Below are 22,886 nucleotides of genomic sequence, written 5' to 3'. Positions count from 1 at the left end.
CATAGTAGCCTACTAGAGCTGCCACATTTGGAATAGAATAGAAGCCTTTATTTTGTCACATATACATGTCAGCCATTACACAGCATTCAGTGAGGGTTAAGGGCCTTGCACAAGGACCCAACAGTGGCAGTTTGGCAGTGCTGGGGCTTGAACCCTTATCAACCCTTGAGCCACCAATGAAACACCATCAATGTGTATGCAATAGGACCCAGTTTGCCAGACATACTGTCATTGTTTTATTTCTACATTGATAGAGTCAGTCCATAAACAAAGTTTCTAAGACACAATGTTAAAATATAAACATAAAAAAAATGGAGAATTTGAAGGTAGAAATGTGGAGTGAGAGCTAAAATCTGTCTGTGATTGATGCGTTTATGGCCACTTGTAAGAAATCTTTCAAGGCATGTTACATTTTTTTTTCTTTTCTCAGAATAAAAGATTGGAGCAAACTGCAATTTTGAGTTTTTCCCTACAAGGCGAATACATACAGGTAGAATGATATATTTAGAATGATTGTGCTTGGCAGCTAATAAAGTAGGTCAAAATGAATAATATTATGAATCGCAATAAATATAAAAAGTTTTTTCTTGCTGTTGCTGTACCTTTGGGAGATCTACTTGATTCAAAACAAAATCTCTCTCTCTTTTTTTTTTTGCACAGCACTGTAAATTTAAACTCTACAGTATAAATATAATATAAATGTCATCTCTGGTACAAATGTGGTTATTTGCAGAAAATAAAATGTACGTGGTCACTGCTTCGAGCTCCCGGTAACCTTTTCCGAGGTTCATTTTAATATATATTGAATACACTGACTTTAAAAGTCTTCCAGGAACGGACAAGGAGAAAACCGCTCTGTTTTCTTTGTCCCTCGGGGCAGGAGCTGTGACTTCCACCCATTTGTATTTAAACCCTTCTCTGCCGTCACAGCAATATATTTCCATTTAAAGTAAGCGGTGCTGTAGGATTATTTATCAATTTCTTTTGGTGATGCTTTTCACTTGGACGCAAAGGTAATCACGGAGCGGAGAGCTGTCACGTCTTTGTGGATTGCATGGAGGCTTTTTGTTTATGGAACACGCCACTCTCGACAACACGAAGAAATTTTCATATTCAAGCCAGCCGTGCGTCTGAGGTAATTTGCTCCAAATATAATTGGAGAAACTCTCAGGCCTGGCTCTCTAAAAGGGCACAAGAAAAAAAGATTAGAATCCCGGCCTCGGCTTTTGCATCCGGAGGAACGGAGGGAGGAGGGAATCTTGCTTGGGAGCGTCTTCCTTCTTATTAAATAGCAATATAAAAACAGCATAGGTCAGCTATTCTTCTGGGCCAGAGCTGTTACAGCGCCATGTCACGCATGAAGAGCAGAGAGATGAGGCGGTGTCGCAGGACCATTGCTTTCTATCAATATGGATATTTAGAGATGACCTACATCACCTCCAATAGGCTGGTTTACAGTTTGGGTTTTTAAATGTTTTCACCGTAGAGAGTGTTTCTCATACAGTCAACATTTTCCCATTATGTCCAGTTAAGGTTTCGGCCACACGCTGTGAGAAATGGCATGGGGTTAAGCACATACAGGAAACAGAATATAGATATGACGCCCCAGATTTCGCCAGGAAGAAGTCAGGCAGAGATTGAGGAGTTAGTTAAATAATATTTTCAAATATAGCCCTATATGTACAGCACAGTAAACTGTGGTAAAGTTCATGATGGACCAAGTAGGCCAAAATAACAAAGAGAAAACACATTGGGATATGGACTAACTGATCTACACACACAAGCAAAGCTTGTGGAGGTTTAGCTTCCTTAACCTACCTTACCAAGAAATAAATGCAATTCCAGTTCATATATATATATTCATTCATTTTCTACCGCTTATCCGAACTATTCTTGGGTCACGGGGTATCGAGGCAGGATACACCCTGGGCGGAGTGCCTACCCATCGCAGGGCACACACACACTCTCATGCACTCACACACACACACACACACACTACGGATAAATTTCCAGAGATGCCAATCAACCTACCATGCATGTCTTTGGACCGGGGGAGGAAACCGGAGTACCCGGAGGAAACCCCCGAGGCACGGGGAGAACATGCAAACTCCACACACACAAGGCGGAGACAGGAATCGAACCCCCAACCCTGGAGGTGTGAGGCGAACGTGCTAAATACTAAGCCACCGTGCCCCCCATATACATATATTAATATATGAAAATACTGAAAGAAGTAAAAGAATTGTCATAAGCAAAAAATAAACGGATCAACGAACACAAGCAAAAGCAATGGAGCAACAGCAATCGAAGCTGTCTAATCCACTGGCTTCTGGCTTCTGTCCCAGCATTAGACGCCCACCCTCTGATGACATCATTTTGTTTGCAGAAGTGGCAACACTTGGATATGAAACACCAAGAAAGCCTGAACTGGAGTACACACAAACACACACATGTCAGAATACATAATACTTACCTATACCTCATGGGTTCTAAAACCAGTCTTCATCTGTCCGTTTTTGCTGATCCTGTGCTGACTGTAGCCTCTCGCTGTCTCCTGACCTGATGTGATCTTCTGCTGTTGTGTTCCATCTGCCTCCAGGTTTCTCTGACACCCCTGCTCTGGTGGTCAAATCCATCAGTCTGCATCTGTATTGAATCGTAAGAGACTTATATAAGTAAAATATTTAGTATGACGACAATGTGTACGTCATATACGCACTCCAATCTCTTATCCTGTGTGAAATGGTAATAATCCTATGTTTAGTTTCTGTGAATGGGCATTTGAATTGGACTCGAATGTGTATCAGGATAAACATTTTGCCAGCTTCTGGCTCCTGAAGCTCACAAGATCAGGACCACCATTGAGCTGTATCTTTGAGGCAAAATCCCTCAGGTGGTTTAGACTCATTGGGTTTGCCTTGTTAAGCAGAGATCCTCCAGTGTGGATTAGACAGGCTCTAAAAGCCTGTCGTTCAGCTGGCAAACTACTCCAGGAATGGGGAGATCTCCATGTGAGTCTTGGCTGTTGCTCGTCTTCACAAATGGCCGTCTGTGACCAATAAGGATGATTAAATGGAAAATATTAAAGACATTCAAGGACAAGCGCATGAAGGTAAATCGGGCCTTTCTGACGTAATAGCTTAAATATCGAAGAGAAAAAGGTCACAAGGTATGAAGAATGTGTCTGTGTGTGTTCAGAAGGAAACAAGGGGCAAGAACATGGCCATTAATGTCTCGTGATTGGATTTGTCCTTATTATTGATTTTTTTTGTTTTGCTGTTTTTGTATTAGGCAGCCAATTTTTCCCCGAGGCAAAGCAAATAAAAACTGAAATAATCTATGGAGTTATATCGCCAATCATCTCTCTCTTGCTCTTTCTCTCTATCTCTCTTTCTTAGTATCTCCCTCTTTCCTCCGTCTGTCTCTCCTGGGTCCAGTGGATCACATTAAAGTCAGTGTGGGCCTACAGATGGTTGGGTTGTATCAGGAGCAGATGGTCATGCGCAGATATTTATCTAAGCACTCAGTGTATTTTCTCACTTTTCTGGTGGCTGAGGTGCATCTGAAGGTTAAAGCAATTGATTTTTTTTTTTCTATAAAAAAGTAAAATGTTCAGGCTGTTGTGTTTTGGAGTCAACAAGTGAAAACTTTGCTGGAGCTATTAAATATGGTGTTATACTGTAGATAAACTGAATGCACTGATTTTAAACTTAATTGCACTTTGTTGATGTTTTCTTTCCTACTTTCCAGCTCATCCTGGAGGCCCATAATGTTCCTGAGCTCTCCGCTGGCGTAAACTGCACCTTTGAAGACCTGGCTGAGATGGACGGATTTGTGGAAGGCAATCGCATCACTTGCAGCTCTCCTGCTGAGAAAGAGGTTCCACGCATCGTTGTAGACCAAGGTGCGTCTACACACGTTCCAAATTATTGGACCTAGAAATGTCTTTCTTCTAGAAACAGTCCATTGGAGCCACGTTCAAGGGCCACACAAGTAGCTCGGCTATAAAGCAGGTTAAAGCTAGAAAATGCATTCGGACAGGGTCGGGTTTGGTAAAAAGTACTGTAACTGATCCTGAGAGAGAAGGCATTGTGTTCACAAAAAAAAAAACCGTCACACTATACTGAAGTTTCTGTTGTTTCTGTTGATAACAAGACTTGGACTTGCATCAAAATACTTTGTCTTTGTGGTGAGATGAAGAAACAGCAGGGTATAAATACTGTATAAAACTAATCAAGGCACAGACACAGAACAGGTGATCACAGTAGGGTTGAACACAAATAACAGGACAAGCTGGAGACATATGATGTGAAGCTAAAAACACTTACAATGGCAAATAGGAACTAGATTTGTAAAGTTTGTCGTGACAAACGTTGATGTTGGCTTTGAGGGTTAGTGTTACTTTTGGAGGCAAGTGGACAGAAAGCTAGGGTGCCAAAACATTTGGAGGTAAGTAGAGATGAGCATGTGACGTCATCCGAATACTCTTGAGGAAGTTCCCCTGTGCTGTGCTGAGTGTTTTGATATGTCACATGTCTATGTTGTGCTAATTAATGATTTTCACGTTACGTCACATGACATGATCAGAATACACGAGACAGATTCCCTCATTGTGCTGAGTGTTTTGATTATATCACATGCCTATCTTGTGCAAACTTTTTATTTTCACGTGACGTCACGTTACGTCATCAGAACAGCCGTGAGGAAGTTCCCCTCATTGTTCTGAGTGTTTTGATATGTCACATGTCCATGTTGTAAAAAGTTTTTTGATTTAGCATATTTTGGGGGCGGGGCTGCGGCACAACCGAAAGGCCAGTCGGTACACCGATTTAAACCATTGTTCAGAGTATCACCCTAAAGGAGCTGGCCGAGTTTGGTGTAGAGAGTTCGAAAGCTTGCCGAGTTATAAACCTACAAAGTTTATAATGGGAGTCTATGGGGGGAAAAGGACACTTTGAGACCCGGTACCAGAAGTACCGGTACTCGGATCGCTTACAAAAGTAATAGCATAACACTTCAGACCGGCGTCTACAACATATCTGAATTTGGTTCATGTGGCTCGAAAGCTCTAGGAGGAGTTACTCTTGCAAAATTTTTGTCTAAGCTTAAATAGGAAAACAGAATGTTGGCTTCTACAAAGCGACATAATAAAAGAAGGAAGCGATCTGCACACATGCCATTTCTCTAGAACATGACATGATTTTTTTTTATTATCATTTGCTCATTTGTAACAATTCCCATCACTCGATTTGTACAAATCGTTCCAAACTTAAAATCTATTGCGATTAGTATTCAAAACTCTTCCTCCAGCTTACGGCTTCTTATAGAGTCCAACTCAACCCAGTAATTCTGTTCATTTCTTTGTCATGAATTTCTCATGAGTCCAGGGTTTAATGAGGTAGAAGCAGAATATTGGAAGCAGTGTACTGACTAAGAGACACCCACATCTGTACTACTGCCTTTTCACATACTGCTAAAGAGGTATTAATCCCGCTGCTTGGAAAATACCTATAATTACAGCGATTACATCAGTAAAAATGGCACCGCAAATCAGCACAACTGTTGAATTGTCAGCAGAAAAACAGGATCCCTGGCTGAACGAAGATAAACACGTGGCAACCCTTGAAGTCAACCAATTTAACCTCGCTCGTGTCTTCACTTACTCACGTGGCACGGTAATTGGAGCGGCTGGATGGGACGATGTGCCCCGGACTCCTGGGAAACCTCATTTGCATCACAGGCATTGAAGAGACAGAGAAGGGGAAAGTGAAAGAAATTGAGAGAGACCCCAGAGCAGAAATGGTGGTTTACATGCTCTTTTTGTTTCTCATTATCTTGCCTGCAGCTGTTGACTGGTGCAGCAGGGCATGTTTTGTAATAGAGTGAATAATCATTAGCTACACCAGCATTTCACTGCCATCTTCATTCTTTATTCCTGCAACCCCCTTTACCCTCTCAGAGGATCTTTTTGGCAGTGGGATTTAAGATACTTTGGATCTGAGGTGATTAAATCTCTTTGGACGATGATGACGATGACGATGACGCTCTCCACATCCACAGCTATTCCTCTAGACAAGAGCAAGAAAGGACAAACGCAGTCTCTTTCTCTCTCTCTCTCTCTCTCTCTCTCTCTCTCTCTCTCTCTCTCGTACCCTCTGTCTGTTTTGTTAATCGTCTTGCTTGGTTGACTTTGGAATAACTGAAAGGTGCTCACATCTGGGCAGCTGTCATGAAGCAGGCGTGTCGCAATGTGCTGCTAATAAAGACGCTGGAAATCCCCTTTCAGGCAAAGAAGACACTTGTTTAGACTTTTCTCACCTCTTCATGCTCAGTGTATCCTGTTGGAATTGCAAGTTTAAACCAACACATGATGTGAAGGCAAAAACACTTACATAACAAAACAGGAGAAAAGTACAAAGATGAACTTTACCAAACTCTGCCCCCTATAGGTGATCACACCCGATTCATTGTATATGTCCTCAGAATTTTGACCTGAACATGTCATTGTATGCAACTATATGAAATGGAGCATGGAAGAGACAGTGCATGGAAGTCACATATACATTAGAGCACAATGTAATTATTTTCTTTGCAAATCCCAACTGAGGGGGTCAGAGCGCAAGGGCAGCTATGATATGGCACCCCTCGAGCAAGGAGGGGTAAGGGCCTTGCTCAAGGGCCCAACAGTGGCAGCTTGGCAGTGCTGGGGCTTGAACCCCCATATTCTGATTAATGGGGCAGTGGTGGTTCAACTGGTTAAGGCTCTGGGTTGTTGATTGGAGGATCAGGGTTCAAGGCCCAGCACAGCCAAGCTGCTTGAGTAAAACTTCCTGCTCAAGGGGTGCTGTATTATAGCTGCCACTGCACTCTGACCCCAACCGCATCAGTTTGGGTATGTGAAGAAAAGAATTCTACTCTGCTGTAATGTATATGTGGCTTCTACACCCCCGTTCTGTTCTATTCTATTCTAATAACCCAGAGTCTTAACCACTTAAGCCACCACTGTCACCCAGTATTATAGCTGTTTGAATAAACCTGGCTCCTTGTTGCTAGACTCAATTAGGACTTGGTGTAAACAAATCAAGAGATTTTTTCACTGTACACCTTATTATGTATGAAATATTCCAGGAGAACCTTTTGCACAGGGAGACCTATAGGGTGGCTTTATGGCTGTCTGCGAGAATAAAGACAGCTTTAAGGATCCTTGGGGATGGAAGAAAAGCAGGCACCATAAAATACAAAGCTTACCAACGTTCTAGGGCTTTGGGATCATAAAATGGCCAGTTTGGTGAAACTGAGCCCACCTACACATGGAGGTATAAGGAGAATCAGAAGAGAAGGTCATTTATTAACTAGCTCCCTCATCCTTTCATTCTTTCTTTTCTCCTCAGCGTCATGGTAACCATATGTGTCCTGTGTGACTCATTAAGAAGGCACACTCTCCATGGCCTGTTAGGACATCTACCCACATACACACACACACACACACACACACACACACACACACACATACACACCAGAGATACCAGCCATCAAGGTAACATTTAGGAGGACTAATTAGGACAGATTCTTTGTCAGCCACACTTTCCGGTGATTGATAAATGATTCTGTCTTTGCTGAAGAGACCGAGACAGAATGAGAAGTTGAGAGAGAGAGAGAGAGAGAGAGAGAGAGAGAGAGAGAGAGAGAGAGAGAGATGAGGGTACTAAAGAAGAAGTGGGAGATAGTGGGAATGAATCAGAGACAGAGATAAAGAGACAAAACAAGAGTGGGTGACAAAGAGAGGTGCGTGCTCTTCCATCGAGAGGGGAGATGTCGGCGTCCAGCTCATTGAATTAAACATGAGGTTCTTCATTAGCGCTGACAAAAGGACACCAAAAATCCTTTGTCCCTCGCATTCATCAACTCGTACAGGTTCCTCCGTCTTTCTTCCTTTATAATCTCCATTTTTTTAAAGGACTTTAAAAGACTTTCTGATGGACTTGTAGGTTTTATATTCAAAGGATAGCTGGTAACAACTGTATGTTATACAGGTGAACTCCAACCCATAGGCTCGCTGCTTTGTTAGGACACATAATTATGCAGTTATAAACTTGGAACATAATGCGCACAATCATGCCTGTGTCTATTATGTTCTTGGAGATCTTAGAGATAGGAAAATGATGATGATAAAGCAGGGGCTTTTATTGAGTAATTTTATCGTCATTTTCATATCTTGTTGTGAGATCAAATTTAGGAATAAACCAGTTTCCAAGTCTACTATGAGTCCTACAGTGGTTGAAAAAGTTCATTCACTCACTCATTTTCTACCGCTTATCTGAACTTCTTGGGTCACGGGAGCCTGTGCCTATCTCAGGCGTCATCGGGCATCGAGGCAGGATACACCCTGGACGGAGTGCCAACCCATCGCAGGGCACACACACACTCTCATTCACTCACACACACTCACACACTACAGACAATTTTCCAGAGATGCCAATCAACCTACCATGCATGTCTTCGGACCGGGGGAGGAAACTGGAGTACCCGGAGGAAACCCCCGAGGCACGGGGAGAACATGCAAACTCCACACACACAAGGCGGAGGTGGGAATCGAGCCCCCAACTCTGGAGGTGTGAGGCGAACGTGCTAACCACTAAGCCACCGTGTCCCCCAGTTGAAGAAGTTGTAGATCCAAATTGCATCTGGACTTTAAAGGCTTGGGCCTCAAACCTTACTGTTATGCAAGTCAGTTTTACCTATAACCAGAGTTATAGACTAGTCCAAAATTCCAAGCTACAGTATAGAATATAAGTAGAGTGCAGAGTTCTAGATTGTGAGTCTCAATCCAAGTCAACTCTTGGCGCAGAGTCTGAATTGAGCCTGGATTGTGAAATCATTCCCAAAGAGTGCTAACTTAGTCTTAATATGTCATATATATGTCAGATATCTGTAGAACCCAGCATACTTGAGTCCAGGGGAGGTTCTAGACCTTCTTTAGGGTGGCTCCAGCCCCCTGTCTGTGATCTCAGCCATGCTAAAACTAAAAGTGTAATTTCTACTTTCATAAATAAACAATAAAAAATATGTTAAAATGTAGGACATGTCGTCGATGGGAGAGACAATAATTTATCAGTTTGATCCAAGAGCGATTTTTTTACTGTGCTTTTACGCACATGCGTTGTAGTCTTTCAATAGTGCGTCATCAGCTGTCTGTTTTATGGCTGTCAGCTGTCTTGCACGCGCAGTCAGAGCTGGAGGCGTTTATCTATAACGTTAATCGGCGGAAAGACGCAAAGACGGCAACCAAAAACAGTGAAATTTCACTATTCTTATTACCAGAGTTGTAGCACAAACAAAATATTAATGCAAACAATCCATACAATACTAAATAAAATAACATTTATTGATTTGGTCTTTGTCTTGTGAATATTTATTTATTAATGACTGCATTCATTGGACACACTGTTTGTAGAGAATGCACACATACATGAACTGATCTGATTCAAGACTGGCATCATTACATCATGCATAAAATTTTGGTGCCATTTAATAATACCATAACTTTTGGCTTACTATGTAGTCATATAATATATAATATAAAACTCTTCTTGTTTTAAATTCTCACTGAGGGCTAAAACCCCCTAAAGATGAAATCCTAGAACAGCCCCTGTTTGACTCTAGTGTAAAAGGCTGTAAAGTCTGACTCCAGCCCAGAATGTGTAGGTGTTACCTGAGCCGAGCTGCATAAGGATTCATAAAATCAAAAAGATGTAAACAAATGTAAATGAAATGAAATGAAATGAGCAAATATTGTTACCCGTAATAATGTACTTTGAAACGAAACGCCGCAAGTTTCAAATTTGTTTGATTGCTTTCCAGGTGACCATCAGATTGTGCAACTCTACCTCAAATCTAAAGAAACAGGACTAGCTTTTGCCAACACAAGCTTTGTCTTCTACAATTGCAGTGTCCATAAATCGTAAGTACCTTTTGACTGGACTATTTTACCAACATTGAGCCTAGTGTAATCCAAACCTCCCTTATTCTCTGATTTTTTTTTCCTCAGGTGTCTTTCTTGTGTTGGAAGCCCATACCAATGTCACTGGTGCAAGTACCGTCACATCTGCACGCATGACCCACGCAGCTGCTCTTTCCAAGAAGGACGTGTCAAGCAGCCAGAGGTGAGCCATTATTACTTGCTTCTACTTACAGGGCTCAGTGATGTTTGAACTCCAGAAATGCTGTACAGTATCAATGACAAACCCTTAAATAAAGTTTAGCATTAGTGAGGTAAACTTTGAGACCAATGAGTTCTTAGTTGGACTTGATTTTCATTAAACTCTTATATTTATGTATGAAGGACTTGAAGGTTGGTGCAGTGAGTAGCGATGTCACTTCCTAGCTCCAGACTAACTGTCTAGGTGGAGTGTCACGTGTTCTCACCAACAGAGGTGGGAAGTAACGGAGTAAAAATACTTCGTTACTGTACTTAAGTACATTTTTCTGGTATCAGTACTTTACTCCACTATTTATTTGTCGGACAACTTTTTACTTTTACACACTACATTTTTACACAAATATCTGTACTTTTTACTTCTTACATTTTCAAAACGGACTCGTTACTTTTAGTATTATTCCTTCTCATTGAGCGCTGTTTCCAGCCCATCATCCTATCATTGTGCGGCTTTTTCCCCATGTGACTGGTGTACTGTATTATTTACTGGCTATCAGACATAGACTAAGGATAGCGGAGCTAACAATGAGCAGCGCCTACAAAAGGAATGGCTAATGTTAATTCAGAGGGAGTCACCGATGTTAAAATAACTAACAACAAGGACATTCCTGAACACACATGGCCATATATGAGGGAGATGTTTGAAATAATTGGCGTCAAAAAGGATTCCTGGCGAATGCGTTGCGAATTGTGTAAAACAGGGGCGGTTCAAGCCCTTTTTTAGGGTGGCTTCAGCCCCCTGTCTGTAATCACAGCCACCCTAAAACTATAAGGATCATTTTTACTTTCATATATAAACAATAAAAATCATGTTAAAATGCAGGACATGTCGTCGATGGGAAAGAAAATTATTTATCAGTTTGATCCAAGAGCGATTTTTTTTTACTTTGCTTTTACACGCGTGTTGTAGTCTTTCAAAAGTGCGTCTTCAGCTGTCTGTTTTATTTGAACGGAGAAGCTCAGGGACGCGCAGCGTGCACGCGCAGTCAGAGCTGGAGGCGTTTATAACGTTAATCGGCGGAAAGACGCAAAGACGGCAACCAAAAGCAGTGAAATGTCACTATTCTTATTACCAGAGTTGTCATATAATATATAATATAGAACTCTTTTTGTTTTAAATTCTCACTGAGGGCTAAACCCCCTAAAGATAAAATCCTGGTGTCAACCCAAAAAACACGAAGTGCTTAATTTAATTAACATTAATTTTGTCATTTGTAAAACATCACAATAATTTTGACTTGTTTTCAAGGACAAAGCTGAAATCTCCCTACAGTTTGGGATATGGCCTTGGTGATACACTTGGTATACATTATATTTCCAAAAGTATTGGGTCACCTGACCTTTCTTGCTATATGTGGTTGTTTTCTGATCTCATCCCTACTGAACACCTTTGGGACGAATGTGAACGCTGATTCCACCCTATACCTCACCTACATCAGTGCCTGACTTTCGTAACACTCTTACGGCTGATGAACACAAATATCCATCAAAATTATATATACATATACATACACATACATGTAAATAAATAAAGCATGACGTCCAGTTACCAGCATGACACTGAACAGGTAGTAGGTAACAGCGACTTTTTACTTAAGTACATGTCAGAGCCTGTACTTCTTTACTTTATCTTGACTAAAAGAGTGTAGTCAGTACTTCTACTTTTACTGGAGTCTTTAAAAAAATGAGTATCTGTACTTCTACTTGAGTAAAGGATGTGTGTACTTTTGCCAACCCTGCTCACCAAGTTCTTATGGATTTCCTTTAAGTTCTCTGGTTTCTTAGGAGAATCTAAGAATGGCTGGTTACTCTATACTGCTGTTCCATCCAGGGTGTTTTCGCACCTAGTGCTTTGTGTTCCTGGAACTTACATTTATTGTACTGTATGTCCAAGCTCTACTCAGTGACTCCCTGCAGCTGGTGTATCAATATTATTGGCACCATGCTGAAGTGATGTACAGAGGACACCTGCCCAAAGCTTATCAAAATTCAGTTTATGTTTGGAGTTTCAAAGCTTTGCCACTTCTTTGTTGGGGTGTGAATCTGAGTTGAAACTCACTTCAATCGTGTGTGCCTGTGACACTACAACTCGTCCAGATTACACAAACTATTCCCTGTTGTTCTTCCTCCAAGCATATGAGCATGCATAATGCTATGTAAAGCTTTAGTCCACCCCCTGGGGTTGCATGTTTCAGCCAGATGCACATGTTTGGTCTCTAACGCTTAGCATTTATTAACATCTTTCATCTGTGTTTGTTTGGATTTGCATTTCTAATTATTGACCAGCCCACGTAGTCAATATTTGCCAAGCTAATATTTGGATTTTTTTTGTTGTTGTCCTAACAACTGGCTTACAAAAGCAGGGATTGGACATTAGCACATATTAATGACATTTTCCCAACAGGCTTTTGTTTGACTCCTGTTTTAGGTAGGTGTTCTGACTGGCTAATGAGTTTTATTTTGGATTTCATTAGTCTGCAGTACCATGGGGGTCAGGGAGGGGGTTGCATTCTCATGGCATTCAGTCTCTGCATTCAATTTAATGAGTTTAGATGTTTACCTCAGAAATTTGGTGTCAGAGACAATGACGAGTCAACTTTGCTCGTATAGATGAGGGAGCCCTTCACGCTGACCTTCTGTGGAAGTTTGGGCCTTTATTCCAGTTAAGGGACAGATGATATTGATATATATTGACAGATGATCTGAGGGAATAATCCAGTCGGTGCTTTTCGGAACGGCTGATAAAGTGATTGAGCCATTTTGCCTCACCACACAGTCAAAGTCTTGTTTTTTAAGTATGCTAAAGTATGCTAGAATTTAAAGTGCTTTGGCGGTACTTTATAATGGTGGGAGATTTCTTCCCACCCATTTATTGTAATCTACTCCTACCATTCTTTCTTTCTACTCTGTAATCATTGTGAATTATTGAAAATGTCGACACGCAGAGAGTTTGACGCACTGTTTTGTTTAAACCTGAAGTGCTTCCCTTTCTCACAGGGTTAATGCGGCCATGTTGAGTCATGTCAGTTGGCGGTGGCTTGGCACTTATCCTCAGCTAGCCTCTGGCAGAACATGCCATGACTAAATAACACATCTGTTTTGGCCAGACACCCAGCCTGCTTTTATTCGGAGAGAAACAGAGCGACATTCTGCCCCTGCTATTCCTCCCCTATACCAAATAGATTTCACGCACTGCACATGAGCTGCGACTGGAAGAAGGTTGAACACATGTTTAAATCCCAACAATGGGACCAGGAATCCAGTAGAGCAATTTTGGCCATGCTTTCTGGGTGGGATGAATGCTGTTACTTACCCCATTGTCAATTAAAGTGACACCAAGCAATCCTGGCCACTTGTATGCAATCATGGCCCCATGCATGTAATTCAGGCCACTTGAATGCGATCGTGTCCACATCTGTGCAAACGCAGATAGTGGCCCTTTTTTTTTTGAGTGTGTTCGAAAACCTGTGTTCACAGACCAAATGTCTTAAAGAAAGCAAATACTAGCTTTCACCCTGCCTGGTTTGTAGCTGTCGTGTGATCAGGTAGCCAGCAGTTGGTAATTGGGAAGTGATTGAATTAGTGAGAATATGGAGGGGGAAATCTTAAGAAAAGAAAAGAAAAATCTAAAAAGAAATGAAAAGAAGAGAGATGTTTTCGAGGAACTTGCAGGGAAAGAGAGGGAAAAGGAGAACAGAGAGGGCAAATCGATCTTCCAGACTGCCTCAAGTCTTATTAAGACGTTAATTTGCAGCCTTTATTGGCAGGAAGTCTATGTGATTGAAGGGATGCGGTGGAAGGTTGAAAGATATAACCACTACCTCTTCTTTCTATTTTTGTCTTCTTGGCTTTATATTCTATGGAGCAATTATTCAGAATCATTGAGAAGAGAGCTATAGTATGATCGGAGGAGTATGAGAAGAAGGTTAGGTCGAATGTAGAAGTAAAAAAAAAAAAGAAAAGAAAAGGTTGAGGATAGATAAGGTGATTGAAGCTTCTGAAAGGAGAGTGAAATGTACTGTAAAAGCACAGGAGGGAGAGGGAAAGTATATGGGGAGATAGATGATTTGAAAAGATCAGAAGCTTGCAAAGCAGGACTGGTAGTCACCCACTAGACTTAGAGACAAAATGAGTCATTCCTCTACTGTCTGGATCAGACACAGCCATCTTTCACACACATACACACACACGATCACGCTCTAATTATGGCTCTGCCCATCTGTGCCAGATCCACTCAGTGTGCCAAGGCTTTTCCCGCCCTCGCTCTCTCTTTGCCTTTCTTTTTCTGCCTCCTTCTAACACCTCTCGCTGTCACTCTTTACCAAATATAATTGATTTCACCGTCGTCCGTTCTCCTCCCGCTCCACGGTAAACATGTGCAGTGATTACAGTCTGAATCATTCCACCTTTCCTCCTGTTTGCAAGCAAACGAAGACGCACCTCCTCTCTCAATAAAGACCTACAGTGCAAACATACACAATCTCCGCACCTTCATTCTCTTCTCTGAAATATCTTCGTTAAATCATCATTTCATTTTTTTTAATCGTTTATCATCTTTCTGCCATTTATGAGCAGCCTTGAGCGTGTCAGATTTCCAATATATCAATGTCAGGCGGTCGAACCAAAAGTGTCAGGACGTGGATCCCGTCGATGTGCATCGCAATATTATATTTGATTTATTTATTTATTCATTGGGATTCCAGGAAGGTTCTTGAATGTGTTTCACTCCAAGGTGGTGATAATACATTCTGGCTGAACCGAGCAGTCTTGTTTCTCTTCGGGTCTCTAAGGAGTGGTTGTGTTGAAGTGTCTCCACATGGACTGCGTTGTGATCTGGTTGCGTTCTGGATCAAGACAGGGTTGTGCTTAAGCGTAACTGGTGACTCAACTCCTTTCTTGTTTGTATGTTCCTGTGAGATCTTTTGTAACCAAACCCTCATTTTTTCTCTGGACTGTTACAACTCGTTCCTGGTGTCTTCTATGAGAGACCAGCAGCCTTGAAATGGGATTTTCATGGCCCTACTGTGATTAAATGAAAACTAAATTTTGGACAAGTTGTTATGCCTCTGTAACTCTGTAAAAGGGCATTTTCTAAATGCCATCAGGGCAAATGTAAATGTAAAATGCTTGACCTGTGGTCCCTCAGCAGTACTCAGTCTTTGCTCCCATCAGTGTTTGGACCCCTGGGTGCATTTTCTTCTTTGTCTAGAAATAGGACTTCTAAACTGGTCAGATTATATTGAACATAAAACATTTCATAAACTCGTCTGAATGTTTAATATTTTCACACTTGAAAATACATTTTTCACACATTTTTACGTTTACAGCATTTAGCAGACGCCCTTATCCAGAGCGACTTACATTTTTATACAACTGAGCACTTGAGGGTTAAGGGCCTTGCTCAGGGGCCCAGCAGTGGGAACCTGGTGGACGTAGGAATCGAAATAACAACCTTCCGATTGGTAATCGGAATCCCTACAATCCCTACATCCCTACAATCTTTAAGGCTTCAACCGAATGGGACGATTTTTTGAAAACCCTCTTTAGGTTGCAAGATTTAACCTTTGTGTAAAACCTTTTTTCTCCTAATTTTGTCCTTCACCAATTTCCACCCACTAGCTCTTTCCTATCACAAGATTGGCTGGTGTCATTTTGATTGACAAGGGAGGGATTAACACCATCCTAGTTACCCTCAAAGCATGCAAAGTTTTGCTCTTTTGCAGTCCTTGTCAGGACTCAGCCCGGACTTTAGCCATGTGCTTTTGTGTTTACGTTTTGTGTTCACGTGTCTGCCCCGCCCTTGTCTTTTCCTCCCCGCCTCTGCACACCTGTCCCTCATGTGTCACTCTCTCTCTCACTCACTCACTCATTTTCTACCGCTTATCCGAACTAACTTGGGTCACGGGGAGCCTGTGCCTCAGGCGTCATCGGGCATCGAGGCAGGATACACCCTGGACGGAGTGCCAACTCATCGCAGGGCACACACACACACTCTCATTCACTCACACACTACGGACAATTTTCCAGACATGCATGTCTTTGTACCGGGGGAGGAAACCGGAGTACCCGGAGGAAACCCCTGAGGCACGAACATGCAAACTCCACACACACAAGGCGGGGGCAGGAATCGAACCCCCAACCCTGGAGGTGTGAGGCGAACGTGCTAACCACTAAGCCATGTGCCACCCTCATGTGTCATGATGATTATTATTAATATTTACCTGATGCAGCACAGAATCCATTGTTTTGTCCAGGTGTCTTTTGTTGAGTCGGTGTCCTTGTTTCGTGTTTTTTTTTAATCAATCCTGCATTTGGGTCTGTTATCCCCACGTGCGTGACAGTCCTGAACACAAATGTTTATGGCATTGTCAGGATGTAAACTTGATAGTGATCACTGGCCTATAAGGCAAATGCTAGACTTCTGGATGTGACTCTAGACCTTTCGGTATTCTTAATATTAATATTATATTACTTATAGTATTAATAGCAGTTGGTATTCATAGTATATGCTGCAATGCAGGAGCTTCATGTGTGATTTATCCTTTACTTGGGATGTGGTTTACATCCCTGTGAATCACATCATAGGACTACTGATGAATGCTTTGCCTTGACACATCATCTGGTAGAACTTACTACCTTTTTTCAAAATGTCGGGTGTTCGATCGAGCTCCACCCATCTGTTCAGAATCCCTTTTTGGTGATATTGGTACCCTGGCAAGTGTAGTGAGATCCTGAGGTTCCTATCGTCCTCCAGTGTCTGGCAGAACAGCAGCATTGGTTCATTCCTTCTGGTTGTACACTTACAATAATATTACATCTTCCTTTCTTTATTATGTTCTGTCCATAATTCCCCAGAGTCCTCTGTACATCTCCTATCGCTGCCTAGAAAGATTTAATAAATGAAGCCTCGGTATTAAGCCTTCCAGTTCGGTGTCAATCACTAGGACACATAAAACTGCAAATCTAAAGGATCGCAGACAGGAAACGAGAGAAACCTATTCCCAGAGAGGAGAGAGAAAAGTGAAGAGATGGCATCGTTGGCATTGCAATGACAGCAATAAACATAGCAGCAGCATAATGCGGCTGTAAGTCCAGAAATGAAATCCAAGTCTGATGAGAGTCTGTTTGTTTAAGCCCAGGAGAAACACTGGACAGATGTAGTGGAGGACTTTTCTCTAAAACATATTATACGCTAACATTAATTAGCTGTGGATTCCTTTGGGTTTTTTTTTTTGTTTTTTTTTGTTTTTTAGAATCATTCGAAGGATTTCTATAGAGGGTTGGTACATGGTACTGTGATTGGGGATTGAATGTTCAGAATTGGGGCTGAATCACAGGACCATACTGTCGTGCCATCAGGGAAAGCAGCATGTTTATTTCCATCTGCAGTTTTAATTCTGCCCGCTCATGTGGGCGCTGGATTGGATACGGGGCGAGGGGTGAAGAATACAGTATTCGTGCACGTCTGTGCGAGTGCAAGCATTTTAGAACAACAATTATATGAGTGGGTGAGCGTGTTTGTGTTTTGCATGTTTTAATGTCATTTTATGAATTTTAATGTGAGCTATTTGCATGTGCAGGGAAGGAGAACGCGTCTATGCGTGTGTACTGTATATGAACGTGTGGGACACATAATTGCAATAATGTTTAAGTGCTAGAAATCCCTGAGGCTTCCACGACTGATCGAGCGTGCAGATTGTAGCTGTGTTGTTTAAACAAAAAGAGTAAGCGTAAATACAAAAAAATCAACAGTCAGGGAGGGACTAAGAGGGAGGCTGGAAGGGGGCGTGGCTTCACTTAAAATGCGATTGGCCACCTGAGAAAAGTTTTCGATAAGTCTGTTCAACAACAAATAAATGGAAAGTTTACACAATTCTGTTCCTGTGAATCTTTTGGAAGTTCACATAATCCCTGTTCACATGAGCCGTGTTGTCAAGCCAAGAGTCTGAGGTTTGCTTTTCGAGTTTATATGATAAAATCCATTAGGGCAAAAAAATGTAACCTTGCCGAGCTGCACTGAAATAATCTGGCCAAAATACCCAAATGCACAGCTGGAGACTTCATTAATATTAATTAACCATTGAATTACAGACAAAACAACAAACGTCCCCAAAACAACAAATATTACACACATTTTATGTGTTTGTGTAGAATTTATGTCTGAAGTACAAAAGAAAACAACAATCAATTCTGCTAATAATTAGTAACAACTAGCACAGAAATGTTAGGGTTTAATTAAGCAACAACACATAAGAATTCAGAAAGGATTGTTGGGTTTTGTTTTGGGGAGGAGCATGGTGACCACGCCCACTTGACGAGATTGCCACCTAGTGGCAGAGGAAGGAAATATAACAAAGAGATAAGCGAAAGGATTTTCTCTCAGAAAGGAACGTTTACACTTGGACACTGCCACCAAAACACCCAAATAATCTCCCTTTTCCAGCTCTGTGTTTTGTATAATTGAAATAACACAGCGCTTAAATCGGGCATTTGGATCCAAATAAAGTTTCACACCTCAGGTTTAGCGCAGACTGAAATCCACACCGATCATAAGCCTCTTATCAGCATAAGCCAAGAGCACTGGGACGACACCATGCCCTATATTCAGAGCATGATGAAGTGCCACCTATGATACACTTCTGAACTGTCTTGCAAGCCTAAGAAGCATCTCACACACCTTCTGTAATTGCAGACGCACCGACACGAGCAGCAAATGGAAAGCAAAACTCTGCCTGTCAGAAAAGGAGAAAATCACCATGTTCACACCATCACGCTAATTCTACTCAAAGCATCCTTGAGTCAAAGAACCGGGAATCCTGACAGGTACAGATAAATACCTGGAAAAGCTTGTGGACATGATGGGCCTGGAAAAGAGAGGATTGGCTTAAATAATGGCACCTGTGCTGTATGGGAAGAATCCAGCAGAGATCCTTGGAGAGGATTAGATGCTAGAGTTGCCAAGTTCGAAAGTAAGGTACACGTATGAAGCATGTGGTATTCTCAAGGATGAGCCAGCTGAAGATGGAGCCAAAATTCCCTATTAATTAGAAGCCATTAACCCTGATGTAATCCCGCATGGAGAAACCGTTTCACACCATAAACAGATCCCATGCTGAGTTATTCGAGACTTCTCACAAGTGCCAAATAATTTTCCGACCTATACATCAGACAGGAATGATACTGTACAATGACAAGCTTTTAGTTTTATTTAGCTCTGTCTCATCGAAGCATGGACTCCACAAGACCACTAAAGATGTGCTGTGGTATGTGGCACCAAGACATTAGCACAGATCCCTTAAGTCCTATAAGTTGGGATGTAGAGCCTCAGTGGATCAGACTTGCTTGTCCAGCATATCCCACAGACAATCGATTGAAAGGCTTGAGCTATGGGTCATTTGGAGTCCAAGTCAGCAGCTTGAACATTTTGTCAAATTCCTCAAACCATTCTTGAACAACATTTGCAGTGTAGCCAGTCACATTAACCTCCTGAAAGAGGATAGGTGGTGATAAGTGTCAAAGTAACATCCATATGAATCCAGGACTCAGGATTTCCCAGTAGAACATTGCCCTGAGCATCACTCTGCCTCCTCTGGCACACCTTCGGGCCTGCCACCTAGTACCTGCTATTCCCCAGGAAAGTCACACACACACACACACACACACACACACACACACACACACACACACACACACACACACACACACACACACACACACACACACACACAGCTGTCCACAAACCTGATTCATCAGACCCGACCTCCTTCTTCCATTGCTTCATGGTGCAGTTCTCATGCTCATGTGTCCATTGTAGGTGCATTCGGTAGTAGACGGGGGTCAACATGGTCACTCTGGTCCACGGTCACCCAACTGTAAAAACTAACTATTCACTTGCTTCATGCTTAACATACCCCAACTATTCACAATGCCACTGTAACAAGATAATATTTGTTATTCACATCATTTATCAGTGGTTTTAATGTCAAGGCTGAACAAACTCTGTCTTACATCTGTATCTGTTAGAAAGAGAACTAGATCAAAATAGATAGATACTGTACTGTACTAGTTAATGCTAAGTACAATTGTGGCTTTTCAAGTGGGCAGCAAGTCGCGTACCTTTATCACATGATTTAAAAAATGTGTGCGAAGTTAATTAGAGGGGGGGCACGGTGGCTTAGTGGTTAGCACGTTCGCCTCACACCTCCAGGGTTGGGGTTCGATTCCCGCCTCCGCCTTGTGTGTGTGGAGTTTGCATGTTCTCCCCGTGCCTCGGGGGTTTCCTCTGGGCACTCCGGTTTCCTCCCCCGGTCCAAAGACATGCATGGTAGGTTGATTGACATCTCTGGAAAAGTGTCCGTAATGTGTGAGTGTGTGAGTGAATGAGTGTGTGTGTGTGTGTGTGCCCTGTGATGGGTTGGCACTCCGTCCAGGGTGTATCCTGCCCTCGATGCCCGATGACGCCTGAGATAGGCACAGGCTCCCCGTGACCCGAAATTAGTTCCTATAAAAAGGAAGTTAATTAGACAGTATTATAATAATTGACTTTGGATATCCTGTAGATATGTGATGAATGGAGCGGTGCGAGACCTTCCGGACAATCCGAGGACATTCTCAGTGAAGAGACAGTAAAGACGAAGTGGCATGAATGAAAGCAATTATACAATGATGAAAAGAAATAAATACATCCATACATAAATAAAGACATAAATAAATAAATCTGGAAATATGACTCATGACCAGAATGTAATTAGTAAATAAAGGCACTAATGACATAAGACATGAAATGAAATATATATTACATTTACAGCATTTGGCAGACGCCCTTATCCAGAGCTACTTACATTATCTCATTTTTTTTAATACAGCTGAGCAATTGAGGGTTAAGGGCCTTGCTCAGGGGCCTAACAGTGGCAGCTTGGGGAACCTGGGATCGAACTCGCAACCTTCCGATCGGTAGCCCAACACCTTAACCACTAGGCTACTCATATATATCTGCTTTACTATTAAGCGCTTTGAGTGCTCAGGAAAATGTCGATATGTGGAAGCATTGTTATATAAAAACCCTTCAAGGGTGAGCATACTGTAAGTGTAGCCTTCTGGAGCAGGATTTACCCAGAAGGCACTGCGAGGTCTGGTGTAATCTCGCTTTTAAAAGCAGCAATAACAAAACTGTCATTTGATTTGCTACAATCACGTTGGGTTTTTACGCAGTCAAATACGATTATGACAGCTGACATAACGTTATTACTAGCTAGCTCTTAGCAAGTCTGCTAAAAGGCATGTCGGTATCGTATGGTCTGCAGGAAATAGTTCTCGTCTCGACACACTTCCTAAGCTTAAAGAGACCACTTGTACGTATGAAGTACTTGAATACTTGAAGAGAGCAAGGGTTAGAAATGCATGACATGGATCTATATATCTAATTGAATCACTTGAGATGGGGTTAAGTAGAGATGACCTTATGGAGAAGGATGGTGTAATGGGGGGAAAAGCATATAGATTTCTTAGTTGTTATTTTTATTTTGTGCCATCAAGCAGGTTCAGTGGTATAATAGTGACTACGGCATGTTATGATCTTCTGCCGTTAGAGAGTGATGCTAATGCGCTGGTCAGGCATGTGTGTGTATGTGTGTGTGTGTGTGTGATATAAGATATGTGATTAAAAAAGCAGACAAGACAAGATGCGAGTGAAATCTAAAACTCGGATTCTCAGAGCGCTTGTCACAATGAAAGATGATGAGAGTGATTTTGTATGCTCGGGTGACTCACCGTGTTTATCCTGTTCATTATGGACTTCTGTGTGTGTGTGTGTGTGTGTGTATGTGTGTGTGTGTGTGTGTGTGTGTGTGTGTGTGTGTGTGTGTGTGTGTGTGTGTGTGTGTGTGAGAGAGAGAGAGAGAGGTTATCAACCGGTTTCTACTCAATTTGACAAGCTTTGCTGAGAACTTTCTTAAAGCTACATCCATTTTCTTTCTCACTAAAGCTGTTTAAGATAAAGGTTCCATTTTCAGTGTGGGGACAGAAATGGTAAAGTGTAACATAAACAGATTATGGTCATCTTTTACTGCTTCATCTTTTACCTGATCTATAATTGCTTTTTTTAAAGCCATTGTTAATATGCAAACCAGTCTGTCTTTCTAATAAAACCTAATAAAACAGGTGTATGTGTGAGGGCAGAAAGAAAAAGGCCACACACACACACACACACACACACACACACACACACACACACACACACACACACACACACACACACACCCTCTTTCTGTTGTGGTATACTATATTATTGCCTGGTGCAGGAAAGAACAGGGCTAAAAATTTGCACTTTGAATAATGTTCATTTGGGGGACATTTTGAGGTTCACATTTTATATGAAGGCATTTTATATAGAATAAAAATTGTTATTTTGCAAGATTGCAATTCAGCATTTGAGACTTAAAGATGCAATCAGGATTTTAGCTTTAAAGGTGCAGTAAGGGTTTTAGATTTAAATATGCAATCAGGATTTTAGCTTTAAAGGTGCAGTAAGGGTTTTAGCATTAAAGGTGCAGTCAGATTTTTAGCTTTAAAGGTGCAGTAAGGGTTTTAGATTTAAAGATGCAATCAGGATTTTAGCTTTAAAGGTGCAGTAAGGGTTTTAGATTTAAAGATGCAATCAGGATTTTAGCTT

The 22,886-nt window shown here is 41.7% G+C and overlaps 1 protein-coding gene across 1 annotated transcript in view; it reads left to right on the top strand.

Moving 5' to 3' along the window:
- plxna4 (plexin A4) overlaps positions 1-22,886 on the top strand; it is a 157,882-nt gene that overhangs the window by 52,368 nt on the left and 82,628 nt on the right. Inside the window, exons 5-7 of the mRNA XM_047803726.1 lie at positions 3,751-3,904; positions 9,862-9,961; positions 10,049-10,163. Coding sequence (XP_047659682.1) covers positions 3,751-3,904; positions 9,862-9,961; positions 10,049-10,163 — 369 coding nt within the window. The remainder of the gene's footprint in view (positions 1-3,750; positions 3,905-9,861; positions 9,962-10,048; positions 10,164-22,886) is intronic.

Source organism: Tachysurus fulvidraco, chromosome 19, assembly GCF_022655615.1.
Source record: "Tachysurus fulvidraco isolate hzauxx_2018 chromosome 19, HZAU_PFXX_2.0, whole genome shotgun sequence".
Lineage (NCBI taxonomy): Eukaryota > Metazoa > Chordata > Actinopteri > Siluriformes > Bagridae > Tachysurus > Tachysurus fulvidraco.
The sequence above is the reverse complement of the archived record's forward strand: the minus strand, read 5'-3'. Positions and strand labels throughout refer to the sequence as shown.